This window comes from Osmerus eperlanus, chromosome 2 (assembly GCF_963692335.1).
Source record: "Osmerus eperlanus chromosome 2, fOsmEpe2.1, whole genome shotgun sequence".
Classification (NCBI taxonomy): Eukaryota; Metazoa; Chordata; class Actinopteri; order Osmeriformes; family Osmeridae; genus Osmerus; species Osmerus eperlanus.
The window spans coordinates 23,721,158-23,732,911 of record NC_085019.1 but is presented as its reverse complement, the minus strand read 5'-3'; the positions used below and the strand labels follow the sequence as shown (position 1 = coordinate 23,732,911).

Below are 11,754 nucleotides of genomic sequence, written 5' to 3'. Positions count from 1 at the left end.
ATCTGGAAGTCCTGAACACAAACGGAGACCCCGAATGTTTCATAATGTTTCCCCCGAAAGTCCCGATGAATACGTGGCTGAATACAGGCTGAATACAATAATTTAGAACAGGTGTTCTTATACATATAGAGGAATTTCTCTTTATTCGTGTCAAATTAACAGTGATAACCAGTTTTACAGTCCTTTACAGTTTCAGTATTTCATAGCCTAATCTTAATCGACATTTAAAGCAACCCCATAGTTTTTGCCCGAACATACATTTAATTTATTTTATCAATTAAACAAAATGTAAATCAGAAGGCAAATCAAATGTGTAACAATACAAATTAACAATACAAATAACCAATTTTTACAACATAGTTGGAAACATGTAAAAAATGCGTTTGCACTATCCCAACTAAAATAGTGTGTGACAGGCAGGCCTAAGCATGGACCACAGACAACAGTGCAAGAAAACCCCCCTTTAAACCAACATCCCTTCTTTTACCCTGAGGAAATGTACAACTTGATTGTAACAGCAACTCTTGATTAGTGCAAAAGCATAAAAAGGGGGTCAGAGTTGTGGATCGACAGGCAGAGCCGGTCAGAGCCGGTCAGAGCCGGTCAGAGCCAGCACGCAGAGCCGGTCTTCACAGTGCTCTCTTCCTGTTGGTGAAGACCAGCCGCCAGTCGTCCCAGCTCAGCCCTGGGGACTGGGTGCAGCTGCCCCCCTCTCCGCAGGTGTAGCCAGAGTCACAACAGTGCTTCATGTCTCCACAGCACACAGCCTGCCGGGACAGCAGAAGGGAGAGAAGGAATTGTGAGTCAGACAAGTGTACATTTGTATTTTTATTTGACCACTTCAAGATTGTAAGTTGAAGGGATGCACTCGTCTCCGACACTGATATGGTGCTTTTTTCTGTATTGAAATGAGCATTTAAGAGAGTGACTGTATATTGTGTTCAAAGTTAGGTGATGTTGCACTGAGGGCCAGGTTGAAAGGCAGGGTGGTGCATGTGGAACTCAGGGTGGTGGAGGTGGAAGGTAGGGTGTGGAGGTGGAACTCGGTGGTGGAGGTGGAAGGCAGGGTGTGGAGGTGGAAGGTAGGGTGTGGAGGTGGAAGGCAGGGTGTGGAGGTGGAAGGTAGGGTGTGGAGGTGGAAGGCAGGGTGTGGAGGTGGAAGGTAGGGTGTGGAGGTGGAAGGCAGGGTGTGGAGGTGGAAGGCAGGGTGTGGAGGTGGAAGGTAGGGTGTGGAGGTGGAAGGCAGGGTGTGGAGGTGGAAGGCAGGGTGTGGAGGTGGAAGGTAGGAAGGCAGGGTGTGGAGGTGGAAGGCAGGGTGTGGAGGTGGAAGGTAGGGTGTGGAGGTGGAAGGCAGGGTGTGGAGGTGGAAGGCAGGGTGTGGAGGTGGAAGGTAGGGTGTGGAGGTGGAAGGCAGGGTGTGGAGGTGGAAGGCAGGGTGTGGAGGTGGAAGGCAGGGTGTGGAGGTGGAAGGTAGGGTGTGGAGGTGGAAGGCAGGGTGTGGAGGTGGAAGGTAGGGTGTGGAGGTGGAAGGTAGGGTGTGGAGGTGGAAGGTAGGGTGTGGAGGTGGAAGGCAGGGTGGTGCATGTGGAACTCAGGGTGGTGGAGGTGGAAGGTAGGGTGTGGAGGTGGAACTCAGTGGTGGAGGTGGAAGGCAGGGTGTGGAGGTGGAAGGTAGGGTGTGGAGGTGGAAGGCAGGGTGTGGAGGTGGAAGGTAGGGTGTGGAGGTGGAATGCAGGGTGTGGAGGTGGAAGGTAGGGTGTGGAGGTGGAAGGCAGGGTGTGGAGGTGGAAGGCAGGGTGTGGAGGTGGAAGGTAGGGTGTGGAGGTGGAAGGCAGGGTGTGGAGGTGGAAGGCAGGGTGTGGAGGTGGAAGGCAGGGTGTGGAGGTGGAAGGTAGGGTGTGGAGGTGGAAGGTAGGGTGTGGAGGTGGAAGGTAGGGTGTGGAGGTGGAAGGCAGGGTGTGGAGGTGGAAGGTAGGGTGTGGAGGTGGAAGGCAGGGTGTGGAGGTGGAAGGTAGGGTGTGGAGGTGGAAGGCAGGGTGTGGAGGTGGAAGGCAGGGTGTGGAGGTGGAAGGTAGGGTGTGGAGGTGGAAGGCAGGGTGTGGAGGTGGAAGGCAGGGTGTGGAGGTGGAAGGTAGGGTGTGGAGATGGAAGGTAGGGTGTGGAGGTGGAAGGCAGGGTGTGGAGGTGGAAGGCAGGGTGTGGAGGTGGAAGGTAGGGTGTGGAGGTGGAAGGCAGGGTGTGGAGGTGGAAGGCAGGGTGTGGAGGTGGAAGGCAGGGTGTGGAGGTGGAAGGTAGGGTGTGGAGGTGGAAGGCAGGGTGTGGAGGTGGAAGGTAGGGTGTGGAGGTGGAAGGCAGGGTGTGGAGGTGGAAGGTAGGGTGTGGAGGTGGAAGGCAGGGTGTGGAGGTGGAAGGTAGGGTGTGGAGGTGGAAGGTAGGGTGTGGAGGTGGAAGGTAGGGTGTGGAGGTGGAAGGCAGGGTGGTGCATGTGGAACTCAGGGTGGTGGAGGTGGAAGGTAGGGTGTGGAGGTGGAAGGCAGGGTGTGGAGGTGGAAGGCAGGGTGTGGAGGTGGAAGGCAGGGTGTGGAGGTGGAAGGCAGGGTGTGGAGGTGGAAGGCAGGGTGTGGAGGTGGAAGGCAGGGTGTGGAGGTGGAAGGCAGGGTGTGGAGGTGGAAGGCAGGGTGTGGAGGTGGAAGGTAGGGTGTGGAGGTGGAAGGCAGGGTGTGGAGGTGGAAGGCAGGGTGTGGAGGTGGAAGGTAGGGTGTGGAGGTGGAAGGTAGGGTGTGGAGGTGGAAGGCAGGGTGTGGAGGTGGAAGGTAGGGTGTGGAGGTGGAAGGCAGGGTGTGGAGGTGGAAGGCAGGGTGTGGAGGTGGAAGGTAGGGTGTGGAGGTGGAAGGCAGGGTGTGGAGGTGGAAGGTAGGGTGTGGAGGTGGAAGGCAGGGTGTGGAGGTGGAAGGTAGGGTGTGGAGGTGGAAGGCAGGGTGTGGAGGTGGAAGGCAGGGTGTGGAGGTGGAAGGCAGGGTGTGGAGGTGGAAGGCAGGGTGTGGAGGTGGAAGGCAGGGTGTGGAGGTGGAAGGCAGGGTGTGGAGGTGGAAGGTAGGGTGTGGAGGTGGAAGGCAGGGTGTGGAGGTGGAAGGCAGGGTGTGGAGGTGGAAGGTAGGGTGTGGAGGTGGAAGGTAGGGTGTGGAGGTGGAAGGCAGGGTGTGGAGGTGGAAGGCAGGGTGTGGAGGTGGAAGGTAGGGTGTGGAGGTGGAAGGCAGGGTGTGGAGGTGGAAGGCAGGGTGTGGAGGTGGAAGGTAGGGTGTGGAGGTGGAAGGCAGGGTGTGGAGGTGGAAGGTAGGGTGTGGAGGTGGAAGGCAGGGTGTGGAGGTGGAAGGTAGGGTGTGGAGGTGGAAGGCAGGGTGTGGAGGTGGAAGGCAGGGTGTGGAGGTGGAAGGCAGGGTGTGGAGGTGGAAGGCAGGGTGTGGAGGTGGAAGGTAGGGTGTGGAGGTGGAAGGCAGGGTGTGGAGGTGGAAGGTAGGGTGTGGAGGTGGAAGGCAGGGTGTGGAGGTGGAAGGCAGGGTGTGGAGGTGGAAGGCAGGGTGTGGAGGTGGAAGGCAGGGTGTGGAGGTGGAAGGCAGGGTGTGGAGGTGGAAGGTAGGGTGTGGAGGTGGAAGGCAGGGTGTGGAGGTGGAAGGCAGGGTGTGGAGGTGGAAGGTAGGGTGTGGAGGTGGAAGGCAGGGTTTGGAGGTGGAAGGCAGGGTGTGGAGGTGGAAGGCAGGGTGTGGAGGTGGAAGGCAGGGTGTGGAGGTGGAAGGCAGGGTGTGGAGGTGGAAGGCAGGGTGTGGAGGTGGAAGGCAGGGTGTGGAGGTGGAAGGCAGGGTGTGGAGGTGGAAGGCAGGGTGTGGAGGTGGAAGGCAGGGTGTGGAGGTGGAAGGCAGGGTGTGGAGGTGGAAGGTAGGGTGTGGAGGTGGAAGGCAGGGTGTGGAGGTGGAAGGCAGGGTGTGGAGGTGGAAGGCAGGGTGTGGAGGTGGAAGGCAGGGTGTGGAGGTGGAAGGCAGGGTGTGGAGGTGGAAGGCAGGGTGTGGAGGTGGAAGGTAGGGTGTGGAGGTGGAAGGCAGGGTGTGGAGGTGGAAGGCAGGGTGTGGAGGTGGAAGGCAGGGTTTGGAGGTGGAAGGCAGGGTGTGGAGGTGGAAGGCAGGGTGTGGAGGTGGAAGGCAGGGTGTGGAGGTGGAAGGCAGGGTGTGGAGGTGGAAGGCAGGGTGTGGAGGTGGAAGGCAGGGTGTGGAGGTGGAAGGCAGGGTGTGGAGGTGGAAGGCAGGGTGTGGAGGTGGAAGGTAGGGTGTGGAGGTGGAAGGTAGGGTGTGGAGGTGGAAGGCAGGGTGTGGAGGTGGAAGGCAGGGTGTGGAGGTGGAAGGCAGGGTGTGGAGGTGGAAGGCAGGGTGTGGAGGTGGAAGGCAGGGTGTGGAGGTGGAAGGCAGGGTGTGGAGGTGGAAGGCAGGGTGTGGAGGTGGAAGGCAGGGTGTGGAGGTGGAAGGCAGGGTGTGGAGGTGGAAGGCAGGGTGTGGAGGTGGAAGGTAGGGTGTGGAGGTGGAAGGCAGGGTGTGGAGGTGGAAGGCAGGGTGTGGAGGTGGAAGGTAGGGTGTGGAGGTGGAAGGCAGGGTGTGGAGGTGGAAGGCAGGGTGTGGAGGTGGAAGGCAGGGTGTGGAGGTGGAAGGCAGGGTGTGGAGGTGGAAGGTAGGGTGTGGAGGTGGAAGGCAGGGTGTGGAGGTGGAAGGCAGGTGTTGAAGCATGTTTCATACGTTGGGTAAGGGACAGCAGCTCCACGTGGTGCTGGTCTTGCAGCATGTCTCTCCATCCCTGCATCTGTAGGATTTAGCACAATATATACCCTTCTCCTGTGGGGTAGTGGGCTGGGGCAGGATCTGAGGCTGGGTCTGGGTCTGAGGCAGGGTCTGAGGCAGGGTCTGGGGCAGGGTCTGGGGCAGGGTCTGGGGCAGGGTCTGGGGCAGGGTCTGAGGCAGGGTCTGGGGCAGGGTCTGGGTCTGAGGCAGGGTCTGAGGCAGGGTCTGAGGCAGGGTCTGGGGCAGGGTCTGGGGCAGGGTCTGAGGCAGGGTCTGGGGCAGGGTCTGAGGCAGGGTCTGAGGCTGGGTCTGAGGCAGGGGCTGAGGCTGGGTCTGGGTCTGGGGCTGAGGCTGGGGCTCTGGCAGGGACACACTAGTCAGGGGTAATGTTTGAAATTGTTGCCAGATGAGCTTCTGGCAGGATCTTGAGAGCAAGTTGCAGCTGTAGCCTTGCGGACAGCAGTGCTCCTGGTCTAGGCAGCACACCGCCTGCGAGGAGACCACAAACACCGCATGTCTATATCATCATCATCAGTCATTCCACAGGGAATTCAAGGGTTTATGTAACCCTGAGTAACACACACAATTAAACTCAATAACAGAAATAAAAGATACAAATGAATGGACGGACTCGGCTTTGGGATATAATGTAGAATAAATGTATAATGTACAAATATATAAATACTATAATTTATATATAGTAAAGGTAAAAAAAGTACAAATACTATGAATGATGCCCGGCAGCAGTTGCAGTTCCACGTACCTCCTTCAGGGGGCAGCACCCCCAGCGCTCTGCTGAGAGCTGGCAGCAGGTGGCGCCCTCGGGGCAGCTGTTGTTGGCGTCACACCTCACAGAAGAAGACGCAGGGCCGGTGTGTTGAGCCTCGGCCGGCAGCTTGTTGTACCAGGGGATCACCACGGCCCCCCTGGAGCACGAGGTGGAGCCCTCGTTACACTTGTAGTCGGCGGGACAGCAGTGGTCTCCGTCAGAACAGCAGATAGCCTGGAGCAAGGGGGGTTAGCCAGGGTTAGCCGGGGGGGTTCGCCAGGGTTAGCCAGGGCCCGTTTGATTGGATGGACATGAACGGGTCAGGGCTTTACTGTCTTGTGAAGCTACGACCTGTTCACACACTGTGGCTTCCTAGACACAATAGATCAGTGGTCTTCAACCCTGGTCCACAGGGCCCTCTGTCCTGGATGGTTTAGATGTTTCCCTGCTCCAACACTCCTGGTTTAAATGAACGGGTCGTTATGAAGCTCAGCAGAAGCCTGGTAACGACTCGTTCATCTGAACCAGGTGTGTTGGAGCAGGGAAACATCTAGAGCATGCAGGGCAGTGGACCCTGAGGACCAGGGTTGAGGACCACGGCAGAGTTGGGATGATGGACGGACATGGCAGGCTCACCTCAGGAAGAGGGCAGCAGCCCCACCCCTGGCCTGAGCTCATCATGCAGCAGGTGGTGAGCTTGGGGCAGCTGGTGTGAGGGTCACACTGGACCCTTCCCTCCTCCTCCTCCTCTTCCTCCTCCTCAGCCTCCGCAGGAGTGGTGGGGCTGGGGGTGGTGAGAGCACCCACCTTCCTCACCATGGGCACCGCCCCCCAGGCTCCGCTGCAGGTGTGGGTGGCCAGATCACAGGTGGTGAACTGAGGGCAGCAGTGCTCGTGGTCCTCACAGCAGACGGCCTGGAGGGGAGGGGGATGTGAGAGGAGGTCACACACAGCTCTGGTGCTGAGGTCAGAGGTCGGCCTTCTGAAAGTCTTGCACGCCCCTACGAAGGAGCTCTCGTGATCTACAGTCGGATCTACAGTCGGGTTTTTTTTTGCTATCAAGTCAGCAAAATCTCAAGTATGAGGAAAGGGAAGGGAAAGCGGTTTACCTAAAGTTCTGCTTTTTTACTTTCCACCTTTCACAACTTGAACCTTTCACTACAGTCACTGTGCGGCCACACAGGCTGTCCCACCAGGAGCATAAGTTTCATTACACGTTTCTATATTCGCTTTTAAAACGGAAAATCTGTCCCGACCCACTTTTTTTATAAATAAAATAAAAAATGTAAAGGCTGCATCCTCAATTATAAAGAAGAAAAGCTATCCCACCCACATTAGAAAACAAACCTACCTTGTCTCCCTCTCCCGCCTCCCTCTCCCGCCTCCCTCTCCCGCCTCCCTCTCCCGCCTCCCTCTCCCGCCTCCCTCTCCCGCCTCCCTCACCCGCCTCCCTCTCCCGCCTCCCTCTCCCGCCTCCCTCACCCGCCTCCCTCACCCGCCTCCCTCTCCCGCCTCCCTCTCCCGCCTCCCTCACCCGCCTCCCTCACCCGCCTCCCTCTCCCGCCTCCCTCTCCCGCCTCCCTCTCCCGCCTCCCTCTCCCGCCTCCCTCACCCGCCTCCCTCTCCCGCCTCCCTCTCCCGCCTCCCTCACCCGCCTCCCTCTCCCGCCTCCCTCTCCCGCCTCCCTCTCCTGTCAGAGTTCACCATTGGCAGAGAGCAGCAGGCCCAATCTCCCTCGGCTGTCTTGCAGCAGGTGGTCTGGTCTGGACAGCTGTGGCTGGAGTCACACGTCACGTTTTCCGCTCGCTGCTCCACCTTCCTGGGCATGGGGAGGGTCTTCTCCACCCAGCGCACGGACCCAGGGCCCAGGGGGTCGCTGCAGGTTCCAGCGCCCACGTCGCAGGTCGTTCCCTTTGGGCAGCAGTGGATGAAGTCGCTGCAGCAAACTGCCTGGAGGAGAGGAGCAGCGCGGTTAACAGACAGGATGTTTGGACAGGACAGGAAAAACACAGGATACTTTAGTTTTACTTAGTTATAGTGGTGAGGCCACGTCATGTCTGTATACCTCCACTAGGGGGCAGCATGCCCAGCCTCCGGACTTTTCCGGAGTTTTGCAGCAGGTAGTTCCATCAGGACAGGACACAGAGTCATTACAGGGAACATTCGTGCCTGGATTAAACATACAAAGCACAGGCAATGTCTGTCAAGCATCATGAGAAAGGCTGCTGATTGGGTCCTAGACTGTGCTGGCCAACAATGATAGGTCGTCTTTCACAGGAAATGGTGACCTACTTCCTGCTGTGGAGGCTGGACTGCTAAGACTGTACATCTGATAGGGAAAATCTTGTGTTTAGATTTCTCTAGCTGGACGTGTTTGGAATAATAACTGTCTTATCTAGTGACTTTTTATGTAAACAACATGTTTTTTTAAGGATTCTTATCAAGTGAAATTAATTTACTGTACTTGCAGCCAAATGTACTTTAAGCATAAGAAAGCTCATAACTAATACTGCTGCACTTATATTTCACAGGGCATGTGTGGTGGAGCTGGCGACCTTACCAGAAGCACCGTTCTGCGGAGGTGCAGGAACCCTCCCCGTGGCCTCGTCTGAAAGGCAACAGCCTTTAAATGCTGAGTCATAAAAAATAAATAAACTCTCTCTCCAGACATTATCCCTTCAGAATAGAATTGTCATGTGATGAAAGCATGTCACCTTTCTGGTTCTCCCACGGTGCCCGCGCTCTGGCGGGTGACTTGGCCCACATGTCCACATGTTTGTCTGAGGACAAACACTTGGCTTGCTGGATGTCACAGGTGGTTCCTTCTGGGCAGCAGTGGATGTTGTCCGCACAGCACACGGCCTAGCCAGACCACGCACACACACACACACACACACACACACACACACACACACAGGCTCTTCATGACCATGTCCGAGCAACCACCGCAACTAGCGACAAACCTGGTGACTTTCTGCATCTTTGGCCATCTCCATTTTCGTTGCTGAGCAGCAGCAAAATGACTGTAACTGTCCTTCCATGTTGTTGTGGGAAGTCACTGGGTGTGGACAGTGTGGTTTGGATTCACGCCATCACGTAATCTAGTGACTTTTCAAAGAGCCAGTAGCTTTGGGAGAGATGCAGCACCCCTTCCTGGTGTCAGTACCGTACCTTGAGGCCTGGACAGCACCCCCAGGTTCCGTCTGGGTTGGCACAGCAGGTGGTGTCATCTGGACACTCTGTCATCTGGTCACTGCACATCACCGAGGAGACCATCTGGGCTGCAGATGGATAGATGTGCGTGTATATGTGTGTGTTAGGGTATGTGGGTGTGTGTGTGTGAGGGTATGTGGGTGTGTGATTGTGTGTGTGTGTTTGAGGGTATGTGTGTGTGAGGGTATGTGGGTGTGTGTGTGTGAGGGTATGTGTGTGTGTTAAGGTGTGTGTGTGTGGAGGGCGGGGGGAAGGGGTTAGAGGAGAAGGTCATGACAAGCTCAAGCTGCAGTTGTGTCACCACAAGAAGAAAAAGGAAGGTAATATAACCTCTTTGTTCCACACAGGACCGGCCGTCTGCACTGCACTGGTGACCCTCCGGACAGCAGTGCTTCCCATCGACACACGGAACACCCTGTGTGTGTGTGTGTGTGGGGGAGGGGGGGGGGTTGGGGGAGGGGGCACATTGCACCACAGTATCGTGATCCAACACAAAGCAGTTTCTATTTGCTCAGAAAGGATAACTGTGCAAGTGTAATAATGCAGCTGGAACCTTCCGGGTTGTGCGTGTGCGTGTGTGTGTGTACCTGGGCCAGGGGACAGCAGCCGTAGCCCCTGAGAGCCTCCAGACAGGAGAACTCCGCGGGGCAGTGAGACCCGTCAGGACACACGTCCTCATCCTCGTCCCCGGGGTGGGACCAGATCATCCTGAACGACTGCAGCCCGACAGCAGCCCAGTGGGAAGTTAACAGTTGATCTCACTTCTTCATTCCCTCCCCTCCCTCCCCCCCCCCCCCCCCCGACACACTTTTTTCACTTCTTCAATGATTGACAAACTTCATGCGGGCTGTGAGGTATGCAACAAGGAAGGAGACTGATGAAACGGGTGTGTTCTGTTGATGAAACTCAGGTGTGTTCTTACTTTCGACAGTCCCGATGGTTTGGCAGGACGTCTCTCCACCCACGGCAGAGAGACTGTGGCGTTGACACACCTGGCCTCGTCCACCTGGCAGATAGTGCCTTCAGGACAGCAGTGCTTGTGATCTCCACAGCACTCCGCCTGGTAAACGTAGTAAAGAGTCATTTGATTAACAAAGTGAATGGGACGACAGGCTACTATCACCTGACTGTAAAACAGGATAACTGCTTCAGGTATGAATGACACAAGTGTGTGAGAGAAGGGTTATCTTTTCTGTTTCGGAGCAAGGGACTACTATCTCCGTCTAGGGTGCTTGCATTTACATGTTCAGTGAGTAATCTGGGGTACTATATCTTGAAGGAACATTGAAACCCACTTGATGCAGCGGGCAGCACTCGTATCCGTGTGTGGGGGTTTGGCAGCAGGTGGCCCCCCCCTGACACTCCCCCCCGTCAGGGCACTGGTAAGCCAGGGCCAGGGCTAGCAGGGCCACGCACAGGGCCAGCCTCGTCTGCATCTGGGGAAGGGGGGGAGGAGAGAGAGAGAGAGAGAGAGAGAGGGAGGGAGGGAGAGGGGGAGAGAGTATTCTCTTTCACTGTCAGGCAAATTAGGTAGTTAACCTTATAGGCGATGAAAGAGGTGCGTTTTTGAGACATGAAATGTTAACAGTCGTTTGATAGAATGAAGCTAATACTTTTAAAACCTGAAGTATTTCCTGTATAACAAGCAGGACTGACAGGATTTGCACCTTTCATTTCTGTCATGTACTTCCCTTTTCATATCCCTTATTTGCATCTTCCTGACACACACACATGCCTCCTTAGAAAGAACACTACAGAAGACAGATTTCATAATTCACTGTCATATTTAGTCTATTCAAATTTCGACTTTCACTTCCACCAGGAAAATTCCCCTTGACCTTTGCATGGGTATACAGTGTCTGTTTCCAAAAGCACCTGTCTTTTGTGGAAGTATGCAATCTCAATTATTGAGTGCTTTCATTTATTATTTCCTATTATTTTGAATTATTCTTAAACTATGATTAAGACTTCTCAAGTCTATCAACAGTCATTTATGATCCTTTTAGTGGCAACAATTTCTGATTTGAAAGATTGGCAAGTTAAAACCCCTTGGCACTTTGGCAGCCTCCACTAAAAATATATATAGGCTACGCGTATAGTTGCTATACGTTTCAAATGTACTATAGGCCTACATTATGCTACCAAATGTTTAACAATTTTCTTTTTGCAAATTTTACATGGGACATCGTCACTGACTAACAACTCATGATGGAACGAGACAACGCATATTTTCTGACTAGTGTGCGTAGACATTATCACCATGAGCAATAACAAGTGGAAACTCTGAACTGCATAACATTGTAGTCTGGGCATGATAAGAGCGGACAAAAGTTGTGTGTCTGTGTTCGAACAAGAAAGGTGATCTTACCTTTGTAAGTCAAGCGCTGTTGTCCTGTACAGCGAAAGTGTTGCAATTGAGTCAATGAGGTTGCTCAACCAAAATAGCCTGTATATTATAGTGTAGCCTACGCGGACCGCCCCTTTACAGCTCTTGATCATTGAAGCAGCCGGCTACATGCTAAATGGGCAGCCTACTTGGAGTTGGAGTAGCGTACGAAAAACAATGTATGTGTATAGCCCTTTTTACAAGCAATGTCACAGAGGGCGTCACATACGCCCATAGAATGCCCCTCAATCAACCTAAACCCTCAAGGAAGACAAGGAAAAACTCCCAGAAAAACTCACTAGAGGATAAAAAATGTAAGAAACCTTGGGAGGAGCAATTCAGTGAGGGATCCCCTCCTCCAGACGGTTGGTGAAAGAGAGGTGCAGAACACAGGCTTAACAGTCATACAGCAGGGTGTCAATGGGTGTTGAAAAACCAAAATGCAGTGTTCAACTTGGGTCAGTTGGTAAATGTCAGTATAAGCAGAGGTAGCCACAGGGCTGGGGACTGTGGCCGGCGCAGCATCACAGGCGGGGGGTGAGGAAAGGGACCGGGAACTCGCTGTC

At 54.9% G+C, this 11,754-nt stretch overlaps 1 protein-coding gene across 3 annotated transcripts; it reads right to left on the bottom strand.

Moving 5' to 3' along the window:
* Nucleotides 1-114: 114 nt before the first annotated feature.
* On the bottom strand, nt 115-11,315 carry grna (granulin a). Of its 3 annotated transcripts, none has more exons than XM_062480466.1 (14): nt 11,171-11,315; nt 10,098-10,238; nt 9,725-9,862; nt 9,390-9,518; nt 9,133-9,217; nt 8,761-8,870; nt 8,304-8,451; nt 8,150-8,221; nt 7,655-7,758; nt 7,294-7,539; nt 6,226-6,504; nt 5,584-5,823; nt 4,779-5,309; nt 115-767 (listed from the first exon to the last, which is right to left on the bottom strand). In XM_062480466.1, the coding sequence occupies exons 2-14, from the start codon at nt 10,236-10,238 to the stop codon at nt 630-632; spliced, it is 2,361 nt and encodes a 786-aa protein (XP_062336450.1). In that variant the 5' UTR covers nt 11,171-11,315; the 3' UTR covers nt 115-629. The 3 variants fall into 3 exon arrangements, with proteins under 3 accessions (XP_062336450.1, XP_062336451.1, XP_062336452.1); XM_062480467.1 differs by having other exon boundaries at nt 8,150-8,197; XM_062480468.1 differs by lacking the exon at nt 8,150-8,221.
* Between the last annotated feature and the right edge of the window lie 439 nt (nt 11,316-11,754).